Source organism: Enhydra lutris, unplaced genomic scaffold (assembly GCF_002288905.1).
Source record: "Enhydra lutris kenyoni isolate GAN:26980312 unplaced genomic scaffold, ASM228890v2 scaffoldscaffold15, whole genome shotgun sequence".
Lineage (NCBI taxonomy): Eukaryota > Metazoa > Chordata > Mammalia > Carnivora > Mustelidae > Enhydra > Enhydra lutris.
Genome location: NW_019154099.1, coordinates 14,819,339 through 14,845,016, shown reverse-complemented (window position 1 = coordinate 14,845,016; position 25,678 = coordinate 14,819,339). Strand labels below are relative to the sequence as shown.

At 33.4% G+C, this 25,678-nt stretch overlaps 1 protein-coding gene across 3 annotated transcripts in view; it reads right to left on the bottom strand.

Moving 5' to 3' along the window:
* Positions 1 to 25,678, bottom strand: part of LOC111146992 (protocadherin 17) — a 93,661-nt gene that overhangs the window by 51,158 nt on the left and 16,825 nt on the right. The window contains exons 2-3 of one of the 3 annotated variants that reach the window (XM_022502815.1): positions 7,042 to 7,100; positions 6,736 to 6,908 (exon numbers count right to left, since the gene is read on the bottom strand). In XM_022502815.1, the coding sequence (XP_022358523.1) occupies positions 6,736 to 6,908; positions 7,042 to 7,100 (232 nt within the window). The remainder of the gene's footprint in view (positions 1 to 6,735; positions 6,909 to 7,041; positions 7,101 to 25,678) is intronic. The other 2 variants (XM_022502816.1, XR_002640578.1) reach the window with 2 other exon arrangements.

Sequence of the window (25,678 nt, the reverse complement as noted above, 5' to 3'; positions counted from 1 at the left end):
CGAAGGTCTCTCTACTATGTGTTTTAGGAATGGTATGAAAAAATGCAAAGAGCTCCAGTCCAGCAGATTATAAACCTAGAATTAGTACTACCTCGGCCTCTAATTGAAGACTTTATTAAAAAGTCATTGAATCTGTCTGTTTTCTTACAAAACGGGAATTATACTTTAGGAATCTTTCTACGCTAGTTTTTGAATATAGCTTTCAAAAGAACAGAGAACCTGCAATAGTAGAACATGAGTTTCAAGTGAAATAATGGAAAATATTTGGAAGAAGCTTAAGACATATTAACAATATTTTCTCATAGTTCTTAATTAATAGATGAACTGATAACCAATCTAGATTATCATAGGTTACAGGCATACTCTAATTTTCATAGAAGTGTTCATAATATTACTACAGAGTTTTACTTGTAAAAGTGAAAAAAAAATACTGTCCTTCTGAAAAACCATTAAAGGAAAAACCTCTGGCTGTATCCAAGTGTTTGAAAGACACAGTAATTCTAAGGCTGGGAAGGGTGTCCCTGCCCCCAAGGCAAAATGAGTTTTTAAAAGTTTGGGAAATACTGCCCCAACATTCCCAAATTGGAGTGTTTTAGCAAAAGTCATTGCTGTGCTTACTAAAAGCAAGAGAATCTCAAAATCACATTGAGTCTATAGTAAATCATGCAACACTTGTTAGGGAGGCTTTACGATGAGAACAAATGTGAGGGTGATAAAATCTCTCTATTTTCATGATACCAGCTGCTGGATTCTAGAAGCAGATGTTTGCATACGAGAAAAAGAGATGTCATTGAAACTTTTAAAGTTAGGTGAACTACGGGACATTTGCAAAGTTTGGTAATCAAAAATAAAATGAAGCTGCTCAGAGTTTGGGGAATATTTTATCCAGTCAAATGTAAAGCCAGATGAATTCTGCAAGTCCTAAAACACAGCACAAGAGGGTAAAAAAGTTGGTATTAACGTGCTCTCAAATAAATGCAGTCCAATAAAAACTTACTGGGCTTGAAAAGAATAATTCTTGGCAAATAATACAATTTCTTAAATGCCATATATTTGAATCATAAAGCAGCAGTGTCTTTAAAAATTTGTAAATGATTTCTTCCTGGCATTAAATATTCAACAGTTCCTTTTCTTCCTACTTGTATATGGAAGTAATTTTCCATTTCCTTCCTAAGACAAATTGACTATTAATAAGTTTACAGCAGCATTTCTTTTAAAAATTATTTTCAGAGATTGCGAGGTGGCTGCTGAGAGGATGGATGTCGCCATCACGTCCATGTCCATACTTTTGTAGAAGCAATTTGCTATTGCCTGTTATGGGAAGGTCTGGGGAAAGACACTGATGGATTGGAAGGGTCAGAGCTGCAGTAACCGTAGTGCAGCACCCAAAACAGAATGGAAGCTTGAGAATGAATATAAAAGTACCATCCTGTTACTTTCCTACTCCTGGTCAGTTCTAGGGGAAATTGCAAAGTAGGTCAAGCTTGTGTTCAGTGTCCTAATCCTGCCTCAATAAGCCCTTCCCAAATCCTGTATGCATGGTTTCACCCCCATTTTGGTGGACAAGAGCTTCACCTTTTAGTCCCCCATTTCCCTACTACTTCTTTTTTAAGTCATTCCTTCACAGCAAAGTATAGGTTGTAGAAACTTTAAACTGTTTCCTTTCCAGGCATAATTAGAAATATGGTGAAATTGCAGTCATTATGCAGTAAATTAGGGAGGGAGATGTGAAAGAGTGGGGCTCAGAGCCTCGCCAAACTGAAATCACATAACAAATACTGCAGTCTTTTAAACTAGCCTAATCCTGTTTGGATATGGGGTCCACAAACAAAATGCAAGCACTGACTTGAAAAAAAAAAAAAAAAGAGCAACAACAACTACAAAAATCCATTAGCTTTAGTTTTTGTAGTTTTGCAGAATGTCCTCTAGGAAGAGGGAAGGCAACCCTTAAGAATGTAATTTAGTTTTAAAACTGAATTCACTGGAACAAACCTGGCTTATTTGGTATTTCTATTATTCTCAACTTTCCATTGATTTTATTTTTATTAGATTTTAATCAGGGATTCCATTGTGAAATGTTTTTAACCCAGCATGTAATTTAAGAAGTCAGATTTTCTAGTGGAAGAGAAAGGACTGCAGAGGCACAGAACTGAATAGGAAGAAAAAATAAAAAAAGGAAAGAAAGAATTTATAAGGCAATTAAATAAAAGGAGAAATGAGAAAGAATTTGAAGGAAGCACCTCCTGAGGATCAGAAAGTCCTGGAATCCAGTTACAGAGGAAGGGACCAACAGCTGGTTGGTCAGATTCCCGGATGGTGATGCTTCCGCTGCCATGGCAGCAAAGGCTGTCAACACTTAAAATGTGCGATGCTATTCCACTAGTGTCTGGCTTCAATTCAAGAACTTGGTTTCAGTCAACTATAAAGATAGCAGAAGACTGATTATCCTTGAAAAAAATTGAGAACAATCCTAAGCCAGCAATAGAGAGTTCAGAGAAATCATCAGACAGCATTTTGAACACTGTGCATGTATTATTTGGGAAATGGTACAGACTATGGTACAGACTACTGAATTTTAGGGAAGGCTTACTAAATCTTTTTAAAGAAGAAAACGTTATTGCTAACAAGCAAAATACTTTACCAGACTTCTGTAGTGGACAGAAATTCAGAGATACAGGCACTTCTTTAAAGAAGTCAGAGTGGATTGTTTTACCTACCTACCTACCTATAATTAATATTTGACAAAGGGAGCATGAAGAAAATCTAATTGGCAAATAGAGAAGAAGGGCACAAAAATGCAATCAAATAGAAAGAAACTAAGAACATTCTTTAAGAATCTTTTAAATTCCACTGAGAAACTAAAATAACCTCTTTCTATTAGAGGATTTATTAATATAAAATCCTTAAATCTATCCCCAGCTGTAGTGCCCTATATCACTCTTTCAATTAACTACTGAACCCTTTCAAATATTTTTGCTAAAATAATGAGTAACATATACTAATGTTGTATATTTGGGATGATTAAGTTGATGGAAGCAAAAAAACACAGTAATCAGGAACAGAACTAATGGGAAAAATCTGGGCAAAAGAGAAGAAAAAAGTAATATTTAAACTAATAATATGAAATCTCAAAGGCCTAAGACTTTTGTAAAGGAAAACCATTATTAGCACAGAAATTTCCATTGAAAATGTGAAGAGTATTCTTGAAATTGATTCTAATTTCTAAGTTAAAGAAATATTTTGATTTAGAAATAGAACATTATCTTTCTTAATAGAAAAAATTTAAACAAAGAAAGAAGTCAACTAAATTAATATAAAAATGTAAACTATAATATGTTACTGATTTTTTTTTAATTGAAATGTGTTAAGGTACTACTACAAATTTTTAGAAGAGAAAAAGACTCATAAGCAGGTTTCTTTTTGTTTAGTTTTTGGTTTCTTTCTGCTAAGAAGAAATTTACTTTTGTTTCTTAGGAGATTTTAAAGGTATTAAAAATGGGTTTAATATTTGCAATCTGACATGAGATAATTGCTTAAAGACGGTTGTCATCATCCTTCATCTCTAAAGAAAATTATTTTTTATAAGTGTGCATTGAATTAATTTGGCATTGCTTCTCATGATGCTTTTCAAATAAATTAACAGTGTACATTGACCAAGACAATGTCTGATTGCTTCTTCAAACATTTTAAAATTATTTCTGAGTAAACTGTTCATTATGTGAATAGTATAAAGCACTGGGTAAGGTGGGGGGACTCTGAAGGCATGCCATTTTATTTCTAATGCTGACTTCACTACTTACAGCTATAGAAATTTGAGAAAATTTCTTAATATCTACTAAATGTGAGAGTAACATTACTTACCTATTTATAAATGCAATGAAAAATAAATAGGATAATGAGTTTTAAGTGCTGAATGATTCATTCAATGCATATGAGCTATTTTGATGTTCTCCCCTAAGGTTTGCATACATGAACTCAGGTTTTAACTTACTCTTCAATATTTATTTGGTATCTAGTCATAGAAGTCGATCAGATTGTCTATTTGAACAAATTTTACCATTTGGAGACAAAGTTGTGTAGAAAAGACACAAGGTTTGGCTATATCTAAAGCAAGGATAATATTCCAACCTGCTGAACAGATTAATAAATTTCCCATAAGCTCAGTTTTCTTAAATGCAAGATAAAAATTTTAGAGTTTGGAGGTTAAATAAGCTAACATTGAAATGCAGCTAGCACTGTTTATAGGAAATAGTAAAAACTCAGTAAATGCTAATGTCCTCCTCCAATCTAGATAGGTAAATGGATATTGATATAAACATAGATAAGAAAGAAAGAAAAGAGGAAAAAAGAGGAGGAAGAAAGAAAGAGAGGAAGGAAAGAAGGAAGGAAGAAAGGAAGGAAGGGGAAAAAAAGTTGATATAGATGATGGACATCGAGATAGATAAGATGACAGACAGAGGTAAATGAGAGAGAAGAGGGATGAGAGAGGGGGCGAGGGAGAGAGACAAGAGACAGAGAGAGAAAGAGGAGAAGGAAAGAGAGATTTCTCATCTCTACTAGTTACATACAGTTTCTTGAAGGCACACTCCAAGTCAAATTTATTTTTGATGTTCCTAAAGAATCTATTCTCCTCATGTATTACAAGGATTTATAGATATTTATTAAATAAATGAATTAGTAAACAGTCAGCAAATCAATGAAATACTACTTTAGTTAATCCTCCAAAATAATGTTTTAAAGTAGAAGTTAATATCTCTCCTGTAATTCATTATTACAGATTATCTAAGTGTGGCTTTCAGATTCCTAATATCTTTCCCATATTTATTAATAAGGATGTGTGGAAACTACTCGTTTTAGAGGAGACATTTGCATTAGCATTCCCACTCTTACACTAGCAATTGTTTCATGTGTAACATTAACTAAAATATATGCAAAATGTACTTTCTTCTAAGAACAACAGCCACCTTCCTAAGGTATTATTTTCGAAATTGAAAAAAACAGACTTTCAGTATAAAGTACATCTTCAGACATGAATAAAACCCCTTCCTTTTTCTATAAGGATCCTTACCCCTTCCCATCAAATACATCACTCACGTGGTTAAAAAAATTTAAAGAGTTAATGTGAACAGCATATAAACTTTTTTTGGTTAACAAAGTTTCTCACGAAAATATAATAAATGCAAAACTCTTTACTTACTCTATGCGGCTTTACAAAAAGTAGCCAATGCATTATCCGTCAGTCACTTTATTACACACATAGATGAATCTATGTTAGGTTCTGTATTCACATATTAAGATCCAACAACCCATTATTTAAACTTTGTCTAAAAAATTAACATATTAAATATGACATAATTAAAACCCATCATGATCACTTAAGTCACTTCAAGTAAATATTCAAATTTGTAGGAATTATAAATATTCCATAAGCATTCAAATACCTTTTATTGAAAATAATTTAAAACATAATGTTGCATTATTAGACAAAAAGTTGCTATGGCATATTTGGCAGTTAAAACTTATCAAAAGAAGGCCTTTGGGAGGCCAACTTTTAAAAAAACAGCATAATTGTAGTACAGAAATTTAAATATATATTAAACTGAACATATGCATTTATGTCTGCATTGAATTTATATATGTGTGAATGTGTGTATTAAAATTTCAATATGATCTGAGAAATTAATAGACATGATATGTGTTGAAGTATGTATGATATGACAGACTGCACTACAGGCAAAATGTATTTTCTCTGAATTGTCAACCAATAAATATCTTAGAAGAATAAATGACTACATCAACACAGTTTAAAAGTAGTTTCTCATTAAAAAACTGAAATAATAAACATTAGAATATTTAAATACTATTAGTATTTTGAGAACTAGTATTAACAAATATAAATGCATTTGTAATTCTAAAATTGATTTATCCAGTCGTTCTTTTCCTTTTTTATAATGATAAGACATAAAAACCTATTCACAATCACAGGGTCTAAGTCTTACACAAAAGAGTTGCTCACTTTTCTTTGGGTGAATCATTAGCAAATATTTCTTTGTGTTTGAAATGATAAAAACATCAAAACTAATAAAACAAAAAAATTGAAGATAGACTTTCAGGAAAAAATATATGTATTTATTAAGAAGTGTTTCTTTATTATATCTCTATCAGGGCCCACAAGTACGTGTTTATTTGACATCCCTGCAGATTTAGATGTAAATCCAAAAAAGGAGCCAAAACTTTGGCTTCGCTGTAATTTGACTCTTGAATAACGACTTTGAGGCTAAAATTCAAGCTAAAAATAAACAAACCTTGCTAAGAGCTATAAATTTCCAATCAGGTTTTCATTTTACCTAAATGTGGTGAACTTACTAAATTTAATCTTGTAAACTAGTATATTAAGATGCGCATACCTAACTAATATATGCCTTATTTTCCTTGTTGATAAACACAAAATGGGAAAGGTTAGGAAATGCCCATAAAGATAAGAACAATCTAGCGACTTTGGTCAAGTTCTCATTTTAAGGAGATTACAGACTAATATCCATGGCCTTCCTTTTTCTGTTGTTACTGAGGAATTGAATAGCTGCTTTCTCTCTGGGACAAGATCTGGATTTGCTGTTTCTTTGGATTTATTATCAATGGTCCATTCCACCGTGATAAACTGCAACTCCGGTACTAATAGGTTTATAATGATTGCTTAAGCTTTACACTTTGTAAGCATTGGAAGGCTTCACTCACCTTGTTCAAGTGGTTGGCTTTTAGTTGAAGTAGTTTTCATCTTGAGTGCCTCCCTAACAGACATGTCACAGCAGGAGCCTTTGTTAGTGTCTTGGTCACTGTCAGCCTGATCACTGTCCCCGTGCCCACTGTCTCTCAGGCTGGCTCTTTCTGGGTCCTTAAACGTGGAGCTACTGAAATACATATAAAGAAAAAGAAGAGAAAGTGTTGTCTCTAGGAGTCTGAATCTGAAATGTAGTCTCTTGCAAAGCAATTTTGACACGAATGCAAATGGGGAAGCCGAGAAAGTTATTTAATGGGCCTTACCTTTGAACAAACTGCTGCCTGCTGCCCATGTAATTGGGCTCTGCGGGAAAATTGTCTGTCTGCGAAAGAGAAGGAAAAAAATACGTGTAGTCGTACACTGGACAAATCTCCTGCAGAGCAACAAGATTTCCTAGTGGAAAAATGATTAATAATTCAAAAATTCCCTTAATCTTCAGATTGGTACATTTTAATTAAATTGGAAATTGCTGACATGTAATTATGTCCTCAGAACAATTAAATGATTCCGGTCCACAAATTACCTGTTAAAGTAAACAATGAGCCTGTCATAACTGGCATTCTCTGTTACCACAAGGATGGATAACACAGTCTGTGTTGTTTCATTACTTAAATATTAAGATCGAACATTTGTGGGAGGAGTGGAAAAATGACCTAATTTCTCCACATTAAAAGTGTGAATTATTTAATAATACTCATTTTTAACACAATTACATCATCTGCTGGGATTCTATGCCCTCCTTGAAGTAATATCACTTAAAGTCATCCACTCCTCAATTAAGAGATACAGGGCGTTTACTTCAAATTTTGCCAATAACAATTACAAGCACGGCACATATTGCTGGACTCATCTCTATAATTCATTCTCATCTACATTCTTACTATGGCATTGAACTCAAAGCAGGCAGTGGAAATGGGTATTACTTCTGGTTATTAAAAACAAAGTAAAATGAAAACAAGAAATAAAATGTTACTTAAAATATTGAGAGTAAAAACATTGAGAAACCAGGCTTGTTTTTGTGGTTGTTTTACTGCTTCCAAACTGATGTGGAGGTCTGCCAAAAAGAACTGAATTCTCCTTGTATCACGGAACAGAGTCTTTTGGGAGAAAGATACTAGATCTTTCATAGATCTCCCTATACTGTACATTCATACACATCACTTCTTCTTGCAGCTGACTCAGCGACAAAGGTTCTCCTGTTTTCTGCATCACTTCATATCACACCATTGTGCTCTGAAGCAGCCACGGATTCATACAACATCACCTACCCTGCAAGTATCAGTGACACGGGAGCATGCAATTCATGAAGAAGAGGGCCCAAGGTAAGGCTTAATGTAGTACAATATGTATTTTCCTTATAAATAAAGCTCATTTAAACTAACAGGACTCTTTTTTCTTCCCATGTAATAATTTGATTTTGTGGCTTTCTTGAAATATTACTGCAAGGAAAAAAAAAAAGATATGTTAAGAGTAATAGCTTAAAGTACTATCTAAGTTTCACTGTTAAAAGTTTGGGGACAGGAAGTACCCTCATAAATGTCTTAATCTATATTCTTTGTCTGTTGTTGTTCAACTGACCTTTATCAAAGCGCAAAGATGAAGATAAATAAGGTCAATACATGTCTCACTTCTAATCCATTTTAACTAGTAGTTGGTAGCAGACATTTTTCATTAACATGTTTTACTAGTTTTTAGATTCTGTGAAGCACCTTCATTTTTCTTTTCATAATGGCAAACTACCAATTCTTAAGGATAATGATATTCTAGTAAATACAGTAGCGGCGGTGGGGGCTTGGGAGAACACCTGGGTGGCTCAGTCAGTTAAGTGCCACTTGATATCAGCTCAGGTCTTGATCTCAGGGTCATGAGTCAAGCCACATGTTGGGCTCCACGCTGAGCACAGAGCCTACTTTAAAAAAAATAAATTAAATTGAATTAAACTAAATTAAATAATAGTGGCAAAAAAAATACTGGGGCAAAATGTTTGCAAAAGATTTTTTCCAATTTTTAAAACTACAATTACTTAAAAACTCCACATTTTAACTTAATAAGATCTGCTGAATTGGTCAAAAACATGCGTGTAACCGATCATTGTTGTCAGTTGAAGACTAAGCCATGAATATCTTAGAATACTTCAGAAAAACAGAATCCTGGGTATTAAGGAGAGAGTAAAATGTAAAGTGAAAGTGGAAACTCTAGTTTTTATAAGTGCTATTGTAAGTAACCTTGTGACTTTAATGGCTTTAATTAGGTGGAGCATCACAGGCTATGGATCCCTATTCAGTTAGACATACGAAGACAGACTGGGAAATTTTCCTTCCTCTGTTCTAACAGGGACAGTATCTGAAGGTGTTTGCCTATTGCTAAAGTTCTAAACAGCTCTGATGAAATAGAGGACTTAAACTGAGAAATACAATACATTTCCCCACTGAATGAAGAGCTGTTTTTAAATTATGTGTGTGTGTGCATGTGCCCGTGTGTATGTGTGTTTGCATGAATGCATCCAGGTGCTTGATGAACACTGAGCAAGAGTATTGCCATCAAATGTTATTTTGATGAAAATAGAAACACAAGAGGAAGTCGTTAAAAAAGGGATTTTAGATGAAAAGAAAGATGAGAAAAATAAAGCAGGGAGAAAGGCAAAAGAAAAATAGAAAGGAGAAAGAGAGAAAAAGGTATATATATATATATATATATATATATATATATATATATATATATATATATACTGTGGAGGAATAAGGGTGAAGAGAGGTAAAAAGCAATTGAAAAAAAAAAAAAAGAAAGGTTGGTTTATTATTGTAGAACTTCACAAAGTACAACTTTTAAAAATTTGCACCTTAATCAGTAGCAGAATAGCAGAAGTTTACTAATAATGCCTGAATTTATCCAGTAAAATAGGTAGAAATGTGAGAGGTTCTGTGTGTTTATAATTATTATAATGAAATAGCCATTTGGCCTTTAACAAACATATAACTAACTCACTATAAAAACCACACTGGTTTTAATATAGAAAATAACATTTTCATTATCCAGGCTCCAAGGGTGTCAGAAAATTCATTTAAACTAATCTGAATATAAAATAAATGTATTTGCATAGAAAAATGAAAATAGACCCAAAACAAAAGCCATATGTACCACAGCATCATTTAATTTAGAAATAGATGGGTTTTAAGATATTTTCCAATAATGTACTCTAAAAATTTATTTCTAGCTTGCACACATCTATATCTTAACTTTTAAGTCTAGGAAGAAAGTAAAATTTGAGGTCAGACACTTGTGGCATTTTAGGTTTCAGCAGAGTAATTAAATATGAATATTTGTAATTCTTGAAAACTATCCTCTTCCATACAAACTAATCATACAAACTGATGTTTTCCCTTCAAACTCAATTTGAATGCAGTAACTTTTACTTTGAAAACATATAATTTTTTTTTTTTTTCAAAGTACCTGGAGTTGGTAGGTCATTACAGAAAAGTTCCAAAATAAACATGTTAAAAACTTAGGTGATTCTTTTTAGAAGAATAGATTCTTCTTAATCTATTTCAGTCAAGATAAAAGACAAAGGCTGCGGGAATTTTTAGTGACTACTCACTCATAACAAAACAGATCCAAAGTATCTTATCAAACTGAGTCCACCTTCCTAGTTTGACTTTTTTGTTTTATTGTTATTTTGTTTGCTGAACAGGAAAACTTAGATGCTCCTTACTTTCCTTTGTACTGAAAACATGAAGAAATAAGCAAGTAAGCACTTAAAGAGACACACAAAGTGGGTAAGTCCTGCATGATATGAAGGGTTTCTTTGATTATTTCCCTCCATGTATTTCTCCAAAAGTACTCAGCAGATTATAGTCAATTTATAAGTGATATTCAAAATCAGATTTTTTTGTCAGCAGTAATCAATAATAAACTATTCCTAAAGTACATCAGAATATATATTTATATATTCTAAAATTTGCTCATCCTATTATAACTCTAGAAAACAAATCATGATCTGAAAATATACATCCATGAGGAAGACCAAAAGGAAGCACCTACTGAAACTGAACCATATTGGCTGAAATTGGGTAAGTTCTTTATTTGTGGAAGTAGATTAATTTGATATGACCACTTACAAGTGGCTAAGAAAGTTGAGTTGAAAATGGATAGTAAAAGAAGACAAAATAGATTTTTGTATTATTAAAATAGTAAAAATAGAAATTTTAAAAATACATGAAGCATTTGACAAAAGTCAACACCTATCAATGGTAAAAATTCTCAGCAAAATCCGAGAAGGAAACTTCCTCAACTGTATAAAGAGCATCTACCAAAAAACGAAAAAAAAAAAAAAAAAAAAAAAAGTATAACTAACACCAAACTTACTAGTGAAAGACTAAAAGTTTTCACCTTTGCTTTCACCACTTTTATTCAACATTGTATGAAAAGACCCAGTAAGTTCAATAAGGCAAGAAAAAGAAATGAAGGATAAATTAAAAAGGAAGGGGAAAATTTTCAGTTATTGTATTCACAAATAATATTGTTTAGGCAGAAAATAAAAAGGAATCAAAACGAATCACAGGGGCGCCTGGGTGGCTCAGTGGGCTAAAGCTTCTGCCTTCGGCTCAGGTCATGATCCCAGGGTCCTGGGATCGAGCCCCACATCGGGCTCTCTGCTCAGCAGGGAGCCTGCTTCCCTTCTTCTCTCTCTGTCTACCTCTCTGCCTACTTGTGATCTCTGTCTGTCAAATAAATAAATAAAATCTTAAAACAAAACAAAACAAAACAAACAAACAAACAAAAAAAAAAACGAATCACAAACAAAATTTCTTAGAACCAATAAATAAGCTAAGGTTGCCATATTCAAGGTCATCACACAAAAATCAATATTTCTATATTCTAGCAATGAACTATAGAAAATCAAAATTTCAAAAGCAATACATTTATCATAGTTCCCTAAGATTCAAATGCTTAGCAAATAAATATTTTCAAATGATAAGTACAGAATCTATACCCTGAACATGACAAAAATTATGAAATGAATCAAAGGAGACCTAAATAGATGTAGAGATATATTGTGTCAGTGGAGTGGAAGACTCAACATGGTAAAGATGTTAATGGTCCTCAAACAATCTATACACCTAACATAATAATATTCATATTTACAGTATGATTTTATGTAAATATAGTTGAGATTCTAAAATTTTTAACAAGAAGCAACGTGACTATAAAAGGCAAAATAATTTTGAAGGAGAATAAAGTTGAAGGAATCACACTATTTTGAGACTTACTAAGAAGCCACACTAATCAAGACAGCGTAGTATTGTAGACAGAAAAGACACATAGATCAATAGAAGAGAAGAGACTGCCCATAAGTAGCCCACAGAAATACGGCCAATTGATTTTTGACAAAGTTGCAAAGGCAATTCAATAGATAATTCAGTAGAAATGAACCTTAACCTACACCTCACATTTATATATAAACATATGTGTGTGTGTGTGTGTGTGTATGTGTGTGTCAAAATGGATCATATGTCTAAATGTAAATGTAAAACTATAAAACTGTAGAAGAAAACTTAGCAGAAAATCTTTGTGACCTGACATTTGGCAGAGTTCTTAGACATGATACCAAAAAAGCATAATCCATAGAAAAAAAAAAAAAGCCAAACTGACACAGCAATTTGGTATTTACTTTAAAGAAATGTAAACTAGACTCACATGAAAGATTTGTACATAAATATTTACAGGAGCTCCCTTTGTCAAAACGGGAGTCAGCCCAGATATCTTTCAATAGATGAACAGATAAACAGACTATGGTACATGCACATAATGGAAAACTATTGAGCAATAAAAAAACAAACCACATATGTAATAAAATGGGTGAATCTCAAAAGCATTTTGGTGAGTGAAAGGAGCCAGCCTCGAAAAATCACATACAGGATGATTCCATTTATAAAATTTTCAAAAAAGAAAATAGCAAAAATGATGACGAAGAAAAGATCAGGGGATGCCAAGGCTTAAAGTTGACTATAGGGGTGCCTGAGTGGCTCAGTGGGTTAAAGCCTCTGCCTTCGGCTCAGGTCATGATCCCAGGGTCCTGGGATCGAGCCCCACATCGGGCTCTCTGCTCAGCAGGGAGCCTGCTTCCTCCTCTCTCTGCCTGCCTCTCTGCCTACTTGTGATCTCTGTCTGTCAAATAAATAAATAAAATCTTAAAAAAAAAATAAAGTTGACTATAGACATAGCATAAGGAAGTTTTTTGGGGTGATAGAACTGTTTAATATCCTGATTATGGTGGTGGTTTCATGAAGCTTTTATATGTACATGATTAAAAATACACAGAACTCTACACTCAAAAAAAGTTTCATTACTATATGCTAATAAAAGGTAATGGCAAATTACACTAAAGTGATATCTGAGTGTCATATATACTGAAGATTCTTCCATCTCAAGATTATAAAACTACAAGCTCTTTTATTAAGTATCTTCAATAAACACTGTTTCTGAACTTTGTCTTTTAAAATGATATAAAGCCAACTTTCAAAATCTATGTAGAAATTTGGACAGACTACAAATGGATTCAAGATATAAAGATCTATTGAGCCACACTAGCAAACTCAAGCAAAAGTTCTCTAAGACATCCACCTTAATATGAATTATTTAGCTAAATTTTCATTTATTTCAAAGATGTTTTTCTTGTGTGCAGTTCCCATTTTCCCAGCCATAGCATAAATACTTCAAATGAAGTTTGCAGACTGCATTTATTGCAAAGGAGCAGCTTGTTTTTTTCCTTCTTTTAAGTAGGCCCCATGCCCAATGTGCAACTTGAACTTGTGACCCTGAAGTCAAGAGTTGCATGCTCTACGGACAGAACCAGCCAAGCACCCCAACAAAGGAACAGTTTGTTGTTGTTGTTGTTGTTGTTTTAAATTTCAATGCAGGAAAGAAACATGGCTACATTGTGAAGAACTGGGATCCATCCTCAGAAACCGTGAGTTTCTAAATTCAGAAAATGCCTTGTAAATTGATTCTGCATTTGGAAGTGAACAGAATATCTTTGTAAAGACTCTAAAGACATTTAATATGAAATGGTTGGTGTCTAAGATGTACCAAAGTATATGCAAAATATCTTCAAAGTGGTTTTGCAACTTTGGTGGCAAAATTAGGATATAATACTTAAAATGTGTGGTTTTATATTTCATATGAGACAATATATGAAAATTTCTCAGTTATCAAATACAGTTCTTGTTATAACTTTTACATTAAAAAAATCCTACATGCAGCACTGTAATAATCATGAAATAATGATAAGTGGGTGTTAAGTCTGAGCAATTTTAAACAATATTTGGATTTCTAAAAAATGACAAAACTGTGGGATGAGAAAAATAAAGACCTCATCACTCTGAGTCTCATTTCTAATTAAAAGAAAAAAATACCAGAATGCTATTTCCCAAAGTATTCTCACAAAAGGAAAGAGGAAAAAAATTCAAGCATTAGGAAAATGGATCGTATGGTTAGTTTTCAGCATCCTAGATGCTATTTCAGTAAATTCTAGAATTCAATCTGTGATTAGGGCAATCACTGTGATAGATACATACAAAATACCTTGGTGCTAATTTCCAGTATTCTCTTATATTTCCCATTACAGAGTTATGGGGCAGTCAGGAAATTTCCTATGGAGAAAACAATTCTTTTTTTTTTTTTTTTTTTTAAAGATTTTATTTATTTATTTGACAGAGAGAGATCACAAGTAGACGGAGAGGCAGGCAGAGAGAGAGAGAGAGAGAGAGAGAGGGAAGCAGGCTCCCTGCTGAGCAGAGAGCCCGATGCGGGACTCGATCCCAGGACCCTGAGATCATGACCTGAGCCGAAGGCAGCGGCTTAACCCACTGAGCCACCCAGGCGCCCCTGGAGAAAACAATTCTTGACAAACCAAACAGCTCTGGTATTTCCAGAATCCTTGACGTGGAAACGCTGGTATCCTTGATATCCTTTCACCTTTCTGTGTCCGTTTATCAAAGATGAGACCTTTGAGACAGAGACTCAGTGGGTGAATTCACTCCACAAATGTACATTTAGCTTGGACCCTAAGCAGTATTTTAAAAATCCAGCGTTCAACAATGTAAAGTTCACAACATCTGACATCTGATCAGGAATTATAAGGTATGCAATAAACTAGGAAAATATAATCCATGGCTAGGGGAACATCAATAAAAACAGACCCAGGCATGAAAAATATGATGAAATTAACCAAAAATAATCTTAAAAATCTGTTTGAATATTAAAAATATAGTCAAGAACATGAAAGCATGAACCTGAGAGTAAGTGTCTCCTTAAATTTTGAGCCCTCAGTACCTCCCTTTGTATCATCTTCATCTTAGGCCTGAAGGAGAGAAATAGATGGTACAAAAAAAGACCCAAATGGAAATTCTAAAAGTGAAAACTACAGTATTTGAGATGAAAAATACATTAAATAGGACTGACAGCAGATTAGACACTTGAAGAAGAAAAGATGCAGCATTTTGTACCGGGTTCTAAAAGCATTTACCTCAATAATTGAGTGTGTGTGTGTACATACACACACACACACACACACACACACACAATTCCCAGCCATAACATAAATACTTCAAATGAAGTTTGCATACTGCATTTATTGCAAAGGAACAGTTTTTTTTTTCCTTCTTTCAAGTAGGCCCCATGCCCAATGTACAACTTGAACTTGTGACTCTGAAATCAAGAGTTGCATACTCTACTGACAGAGTGTATGTATACATATATTTAACAAACACATGGGACACTGGGTGGCTCAGTGGGTTAAGCCTCTGCATTCGGCTCGGGTCATGATCTCAGGGGCCTGGGATCAAGCCCCACATGAAGCTCTCTGCTCAGCAGGGAGCCTGCTTCCCCCTCTCTGCCTACCTCTCTGCCTACTTGTGATCTCACTCTCTCTCTCTCTCAAATAAATAAATAAAATCTTAAAAAAAAACCACAAACACAAAGTATAAATATATATAATGTTATATTTATACTTTGTGTTTGTACAAGTTTTACATATTTGTGTCAACATTATATTTTTAAATTTGTAATATACTAGAAAGCAGAGACAGGTATGTCAAATACAAGAAGGATCTCCCAAAGGTTGCAATAGAAAAATGAAGAAAGTTTTAATTCTAGAAATGTTGATTTAGAATAGGAATTGTTAAAGAAAAACAAAAGTATGTCCTTAACTCTTTGAAGTCGTCATTAAGAGAGAGTTTACTTCTCACAAACAAATTTGGGTTTGGATGTGTAGTATGGTGTTAAATCATATCATTATAGCTTCAGCTATACTAAGATGATCTGTGTTATCCTGCTTCAGAAGTACAGGGGAGTGGAAATTTCAAAATTATTTTGAATTGGGCACATAAAGTTCACTGCATATATTGATGCCATTGGGTTGAAAACAAAGTCAAACAAGTTGAACTTTTCCCTTATTTCAAAGGCACTGCTTTTCACATTGATAGGGAGCATTCTCTTTGTAGCACACTAAACACAACTGAGAGTTAAGAGGTGAATAATTCACTTTAAGCCTTTTCATACCGACATTGCTTCTGATAGCTTTGCCTTCAACAGAATATATGGTGTGGTTCTTTCTACATTGCTGAAGTAGGCAACAGCATTTTAAGCCACCACTTATAAAGTTATCTGACAGCACTTATGGCTTTGGAATTTTCAAAGAGCATGAGGTATGGCAATAACTGTATTTATCAATGATTTTCAAAATAATACATTTTATATAAGTATAGTATGATCGACATTTGTATTTTGCAACCAAAGGCATAATAAAAACATGAGAAATTCTTACCACATTTAGCAAAAACTAGCATTACTTTAAATTAAAAATGAGAGGACAAGAACAGCCACATCCTGTAAAGAGAACATTTTAAGTCTACAGCTCAATTAGGATGACTGAGATGATTTTTTTAAAGTTATGTGGCTACATATTAAAAGCTCTTGCAAATGTTAACTCTTTTGTAAAGGATACTGATAACTTTAATAATAACTTGTGTGCCAGAATTTAATTATGTAATTTTGAATTTTAAAGAAAATCATCTTTGACAAGAAAGAAGAAAATTGAGATAATCAAAAGGTAAGAGGAGTTGCTATTTGTTATCTACAAAAGCACACAAAATAAAGAATACTGTACATTCTTTTTCATATTTGCTAAAGCCTGGAGGCCATAGGCCACCAAGTTGCCACTGAATGTTAGATATGCTTTCTCCCTGGCAATGGCATAGAGTTATGCCATGAGTTGATATCTTAGGGAGAAAAAAATCCAAAATTTGAGTTGCTAACTTCAACATCTCCAATTAACCCATTCTCTTCAGTACAATCAGCCTCTCCATCTCAACCCTAACTAATACTCAATCTTTTTCTTTTTCTTCCAGTGATGGTAGTGGTCATAATGGTGGAGGGGGGAGGGAGGTCGGGGAGTTCAATTCCTTTCTGCTTCTTATTTGTTTGGTTGGTTTTTGCTAGTACCCAGCCAGATATGTTGTCTTAGAAGACTCTCCTCTGCTTTCCTCCTATCGTGCTTTTTTTCTATCTCTATTAAGAATATGGAAGGAAGGGTGCCTGGGTGGCTCAGTCGTTAAGCGTCTGCCTTTGGCTTAGCTCATGAGCCCAGTGTCCTGGGGTCTAGCCCCATATAGGGCTCCCTGCTCCACAGGAAGCCTGCTTCTCCCTCTCCAGTTCACCTGTGCTTATGTTCCCTCTCTTGCTATCTCTCTCTGTCATAAATAAATAAAATCTTAAAAAAAAAAGAATATGGAAGGATTATCTCACGGGAGGGAATACCTACAACTGGATTCTCTGAACAGTCAAAGATCTATGTAGCCAATGAATGAACATTCATTAGAAGTCTGAACTTCTAGAACTCTGACATACGAAGAGAAAGAGAGGAAAGGGAGGGAGACAGATTGGTGACTCATGATTTTACTTACTATCCCCATGAATGCTGAGTCTTCTGCAAGATACATTTCCTTAAAATCTTATTAGGGTTAAAGAACTTGCTAACAAGTAAAAGGAAGTTTTCATAAATTGATTTATTTAGATTCAAACCAGTTTTCAGTCTAATTCATTTAGCTAATATGGACAACCATACTGCACTGAATCTAAATTTATGTAATTCGTGTCATTGTGCACTTTCTGTGATACAAGGCTTGGAGTATTCTGTCTTATATTAGGATCTACAAAACAGTATTAGTGATATTTATTATTCATTCTTCCCAACTGACCTAGAAGACATAATAGTGTTACTGTCTACATGGTTTCTTTAACAGAGAAACTACAGCTAACTAACTTTCATAAAGTTACCCATCATATAACCAATTCATTGCAGAACAATAACCCTTGCCGGTGACTGCTAGGACCAGTCAGTTGCTGCATTGCCTCTCTTAAAAACAGAGAAAAATAAGGCTCCATCCCAATATTTTCAGAATTGTTAATGAGAAATTAATGTAACTTTCCTTGAAGTACTTTTAAAAATTACTGTTACACACTAAGAGAAAAAAATGCTACTAACACCCCTAATAATAAGACAACTCATTGAAAAAGTCAGCACTTCTACTTTCTAGACTTGCATGTTAAATTATTTGAATAGCTGAACATTTTATATAACTCCAATAACCAGATTTCTTTTCCTTTGGCCAATAACATAAAAAGGTAATTATGGCCATTTATTACCAAATATTCTAATGTATGCAGTAGGCTTAACTGTATGATTACTTACCATCATGACATATATATTTGGCATATATAAATTGCCAAAATAGGCACTTCTGAGCACTTACCTTTTAAAGTGCAAAAGAAATTCAAGGTATTACTTATAGTGTATTATTATATAAATACCAAAAAACAAGAACTAATTTAAAAGGTGAACCAAACTGTATGCCTGTTATCCACTTCATCAGCTTATTTTTTCAAAATATACTCAAATTAAAAACATTATGAATGAATTGATATTGATACACAGAGTTCACCAGTCTTGCTCCCCCAAATATTAAATTTTTGATCATAAGATAAAGTCAATTATTCAGGTAACTCATTTTGCTAATGAAAAAATTATCAATAAGATCAGGTTCCTGTCTGATTTTGCATCTACCTTTCAAATAATCACCTGTATAGGTATATTCCAGGTCCTAATAGGATTTAAAAAATAGAAGGAATTCAAGGTGAAATTGAGTGATGCAACACCTTTCTCATTTTTTTCCTTCTGCCAAGTCTGATAGAGAATTTTTAACTCTTTAGGGACAATAATGCAGGCAACCAGCTAACCAACCAATATATTTTACAGTAATTAGTAAATACTTTGGAGGAATTTTGAAGCCCCCGGTCTTTTGCATCGGTTTCAAAGATAATTTACTATGTTTTCCAAAATTACAAAAATCATATACAATTATAAATTTTCAAAAAAATTATCCATTGTATTTGAATTTCTGGTTTGAAAAACAAGAGTAATGTGAGAATACAATTATGAAAATTTAGGAGATAATATACAAGGAATCTGGAAGACCTGTCCTAGAAATGACTATTAACAAAGTAAAAGGCATTCCTAAATTTGAAGAAAAAATTAATTATTAATCAAATTTTGAGTATTAGAATACTAGAATATTTATCATTTTCCTACTGAAATATAGGAAGAAGTAGCACATTCAAAATGTATGATTCAATGGGAAGAGTCTATTTTAGGTTGGCATTCATACTTGAAATTAAAATAAAGCCAAGTGTCTTTACTAATGTTAACAGATTTTTAATTAAACATTAGCACAAAATGAAATGAACTATCTCTACTCTTTATCAGACTGACACTTAATACCTAATTCAAGTATCCCCAGCTTTCTTTGCTTGGAGACTTCAATTCTAAGAATTTTTTCTCCTTGAGTAAAAGCAGCAGTCTTACCTACACAATCATTTCAGAGATAATAGGCTTTCATTCTTTCATATCTAATTTTGAAATAACGGACAAATACCTTGATCTTGTTAGAGACTCTTTATAATTTACATGGTATAGTTTTTTTTAAAGATACACAAATGGAAAGAAATTAAGAAATGTTAACAGTTAGTAATGCCTTATAAAAATAGTTGGTGAACCCTGGCCTCTGGCCCGCTATCTGTTTTTGAAAATCAAGCTGTAGTGGAATTCAGCCATGCCCTTTCATTTATATGTTGTCTATGGCCACTTTCATGCTTCAATGGCAGAGTTGAGTAGTTGTGACAGAGACTGTATGGCCCATAAACACCAAAATATTTACTATATGACTCTTAACAGAAAAAGTTGCAGGCTCCTGGCTTAGAAAAACTAAGTCTCAGTTCTTAACCTTTTAATTATAATTTTCACTCTATTCACTCCTACAGCTAAAATACTAATGAGGCATTTTCACATATACACTCTGTTTAATTAGGTCATAGTTTAGGGGGAAAAAACAAAACCCAAAATTCATTTTCATCCTCTGTGGGACAGACTTCTCTCACAGAGTTTGCATTTTGAAGGTGCCTGATTGAAAAACTGTTTATATCTTTTTTTTAAGTGGATTTCAGTGTTAGGTGATTTGTAGCATGTTTATATTCAATTCCAAACTACTTAAAACTATGGAAACAGTACCATCACGGGAACACCTGAAAACAAAATGCACTTAAACACATTAAGTTTCCTGAAGTGTATTACAAGTTCCTCTAGAGTGTACTTAGAATAAGAGTAAGTAACCTGTTCCTTCCCAGAAAAAAAGTACACTTTTGTTCTTGGTCCTTTATCTCCTGTGCTTCCTTATGTATTTTACAGGGTGATTTTTGTCATTGTTTCTCAACCTCTCCAAATCTATTCCTTCCTTTCAACCTCACCAGCTAGAACCATTGTAATTTCTATTTTACAGATGGAGAAACTGAGGCCTGTGGAATTCATGAAAGGTTAGACAGAGGTCCCAATATGAGTAAGTAAGAGGAAGAAGTTTCTTTTGACTCAAAATTTTGCACTATTTCAAATAAAAAACCTGCAAGTACTGTAATGATCCATCTTCCTTTTGTATGTATTATGCTTTGCTTTCTAGCCTATTTATCACTGTCTGATGTATTTTACAGATTTATTACTTTCATTCTAATACTGCTTGTTAATCAATGCTCCTACTGAGTTCTGATACCAGGTCACACCCCCTTGAATGGCTTTGTTCCTATAATTGTTCAGCTCTGAATCATTTTAAACAAAGATAAAAGCAATGAGGTCTACTGGTCAACTTTGATTTAAATAAAAGAATCAAAGCCAGTTCTATGATCAAATCTGATGATCCTGAGCTGCTTCTGGAGTCTCCAAAATTTGGAAATATTTTCACTCTATAGGATCAACTTATAGAACTTCTTGAAGCTTCTGCCGATTGTCACTTTGAAAGACCCTGAGGCAATGTGTCATACATACATAGGTCCCAGCACAGTTTCTGAAGCTTAGTATATGGAGGCCTAAAGAATTCTTTTCTAAATTGACCTGCATTCTAGGAAGTAAGTTGCAGTAACTCGGAGTAGCAATTATTCATGCTATACAATGTTTCCATACTCCATAGATACCTCAGTAGAAATGTATGTCAAACATGATATCCCAACTGGTATAGGAACAGAAACCCTAAACTCTGAGTCAGATGACACTAATTCTCTATTCCTGGCTAGCTGTATATATGTGAGTAACATTTCCGTGCTTCAGTTTTCTCACATGAAAAGAAGTGTAAATGAAATCAGATGTTATCATATGTCTCTAAATTCCTGGCATTCATTACAACAGTTCTTTTGTGCAAACTTTTCTTCAGTTTCTACCTGGTGTGAGTTTTCTTCCCATAAGGTCTCCCTGCATAAAAAGCACAGTTCTTAAGTAAGACTTAATAACATCTTTTCACTTCAGAGTTTACTTTGGTAGTGTAAGAAGTTTAAAATATCTGGAAATTATTTCTTCAGAAGACAGTCTACCAAAAAAAAAAAAGAAGAAGAAGACAGTCTACCAAAAATTGGTCATTTTTTGAAATATCTACTTAACATTTAAAGCAAAGGTGACCAGTCCTGGTTTAGAGAGGTCAAAGTGGAAATTTACGATAAAATAAATTAGCATCCCAGTAAAATTAATTTTTAATATCATAAGTATTATGGAATAAAATTGTACTCTTAAACAATTGCTAACATTTGGGCCAACTGAAATATTGTTTTTATGGAAAATATGCCTGCATATCAGTACCCTAACTGCTTCAGTGCTTTATGTCATTTGCTATTAACAACAATAACCATGTGTTAATATTTATTCAACATTTAGTATTGATTATATCCTTTTTATGCATAGTCATATTGCATCTTGAATTTTGATTATGACAGCTCTATGAGTAGCAAATATTATTACACTTAATAAGAAAACAGAAAAAAAAAGTTAAGCAACCTGCTCTGGACTGAAAAGCTATATATATGTAGATATATATAGATATAGATATAGGTATATAGAAAAGCTATCTATCTATAAATAGATAGATAGATAAATAGATATAGATAGATAGATAGATATCTACAGATAGATAGATTTTTTTTTTTTTTAAACCAAGAACCTTGGGAATTGAATCTCAGTGTAAAGCATCAAACTGTCAATCAGGGAGTAACTGATTAAATGAATTACCCATTAACTGGCCCAGAATTCCAGCATTGTTAAGGTAGTATGAAACGACATCATTGGCATGGGATGATGTCTATCTGTGATATATTTATATAATTTTAGGCAAAAAGCAGCTTAATATATTATGTTTAATATATACCTGTAAAAAAATCTAGTTGTGTGTCATGTTTATGTGTGTACTTAACAGCATGGGAAGACAGAGCAGTTTATGAACCCTTATTCAAAACCCTGGCACTTAGAAGACATGTTTTGTAATCCCTAACTCTTTCATATTTCAGAATGACATTTTGTTGTACATGTCATGTATTACCTATCCCAGCAGAGAATGGTACAATACCTCAAATTTAAACATTTTAATATTTTTTCAATAAAAAATGTTCATATTAACACTAAGTGGAACTAGTAAAGGTTAAAATAGTCTTAAATCAGGTCCGGTCTGAGTCTTTTGGATTTGTATTTAGAGAAGGGACTGTGGATCTGAACAACAAAAGGTTAGCAATAGCTACCTCTGAGTACTTAATCATAAGCAATTATAACTTTTTAAAGATTTTATTTATTTATTTGAGAGAGTGACAGTGAGAGAGAGCATGAGAGGGGAGAAGGTCAAAGGGAGAAGCAGACTCCCCATGGAGCTGGGAGCCGTATGTGGGACACCATCCCAGACCAGGATCATGACCTGAGTGGAAGGCAGTTGCTTAACTAACTGAGCCACCCAGGTGCCCAGCAATTATAACTTTTTAAATGCAACTTTCTGTGTGTAAACCTGGCAATTCACAGACCTGTACCCCTGGGGCTAATAATACATTATATGTTAATAAAAAATAAAAAATTTAAAAATAAAAAAAATAAATGTAACTTTCTCTATTTTCAGACCACACATATGTAATGAGTTCTTACAATGCACCAGGTGCTGTTTTAGGTATGTTTTTTTTAGCAGAGGTTTTGCAGTAAAAATTATTAAAATGCAAAATATGGCTAAAAATATAATAAATGACTATAGTGACTATAAATAAATAAAAACATAATCATTTAATTTTGGGAAATAAAATTTAAAAAAAGAAAGAAACTCAAAGACACACATACTGGACCAAAAAATCTGAAGTTATTTTAATGCAAAAATTTGGATTTTTTGCATATAAGAGTTTTATAATAGTGGCTATTATTCCTGAGAGTAAAATCTCTTCTAGGGAAACTATTGACTTGGTGAAAATCAAATAGGAAAGAAGTAACTGGCCTTGCAATCAAATGTAGCCAATTCATCCCTAGAGGCTGATTACAAATTCCCAGTTCAATGTTAGAGGAGCTGAAATCCAAAAGGCAATAGACTAGCAGAGCCGGAATCTCAACTACACAGGTCTAGAAGCACAGTCTCAGTGGAGTAGCTTCATCTTTAGGATATCTGTCATGGAGCACAAAACCAAGTGTCCAAAAATCTCATATATTTACCTTTCAATTGTCCTTGAGAAACTCTTCTTTATACATTACTTAATTCTATGTTTTTTGAAAAAAGTATTATGTGCCCTGCTTTTATGTACATTAGACACATTTTTGTATTAATATAAAACACAAAGTAGATAATTTTTCCCAAAAAAGAAGTGAAAAAAGGAAGAATTTTTCTTTTTTCTGATAGCTTGCCTCCTCCTCCCTTCTTTTGAAAACCGAATCAGGTTGTCACATATAGTTTGAAAAATAGGTTTTTCCTGTCTGCGAAGGAGTATGAGTTTATTCAAGCAGAGTTAGGTAGTTTATAAAAGCCATATACTTAATATAAAAAAGGCAAGGTATAAAACTCTTCCTGTAGTCTAATTTGATTTAAGGTTCCCGATACCCCTTTTCTTAAGAGGACAGAACATCACAATATGAAATGGTGCACCTAGTAGCACGGTACATAAATAGCTCAGGCTGAAAGCATAACAATAAGCTCTCCGTCTATTATTGCAGAACCAATAAATAAGCATAATGAAAATCATGACACATTATTACATTATTCTGTATTGCCTCTATTCATTAAAAAAAAGATGAGTGCATTTAAAATAATTTCACATGTCATGACACTAAGCCTTCCAATTGAGATGATATTGAAAGGAATATTTGTAAAGGGCAGATGCATGGTCTTATGTGGCTTATATCAAGATTACACTAAAAGCACAAAGAGTTGGAGATATAACTACTTCATTCCAAACTGATAGTAGCACAGTATCCCAAACAGTTACATCATTCACCTGTGCTATGTGTGTTCTGATATTAGAAAGTCAATAAAAAACACATTAACAAGCTTTAGAAAAGACTTCCCTGTCAATTAGCCCTTGGATGGATTCTACTTTTTCAGTTTCCCTGTTGATTTAATATACTAGATTATATTAGCAGCCCTGGCTTGTAAACAAGGAAGATCTGAATATCCTATTAATGGAGATATGCTGCCAAAATAATCAGCTCCCTACTTAACAAGTTTCCAAGTATTTGGAAAAACTGTGAAATGGGATTATAAGGTTAAGCTGTGTACATCTGGCTCATCACTATATAAATATTTCGGAAATTTGATCCCATAGGCTGAAGAAACACCTGTTTAATCATGACTCTTTTCCAAGTTACATGAACTTCAGTGAGCAGAGCAGTACACAAATGCTGACAAGAAATAATGATCAATTTACATGATGTATTTCTCATGTTAGGCATAAAATTTTATTATGTATCACTCATCTGAGTTAAGACATAAGAAATATTTTGGGAAGGTTCTGTGGCATCACATTTATATTGGCAAAAGAGATTGAGAGAGGTGCAACAATTTTTAAATTCAGGATAACCACCTGAAGTACTAAATATTGCTTTTTTTTCCTTGGGTCACGGTATATAGTTCTAGAGTAATTGGATGTTGTAAGCATAAAGTAGTATAATATGGACCCAGAGAATAATTAATGAGAGGCAGGAGTTCGTGCATAAAATAACAGTAAAAAAGTTCAGCAGTCCCTCTAGTTAATCGAAACCTTAATGAATTTGAACATCAGTTGGTTTAACCAGATCCAGGATTAAATAACTATGCTGACTCTTTGTCAAATATACACCAGCCCATTAGGGCTGATTTTATGTTTTTAAATTTTGTTCATAGAGGTAATTGGGTTAAAAATGTACTGAATATGGCTCTTACCAAATTAACTTCAAATGTCCAACTTGAAAACATAGATTTTGAAACTGTGGTCCAAAATGGCAGCTAAAGGTCAATGAATCAAATTTCCAATTATATTTCCTGGGAG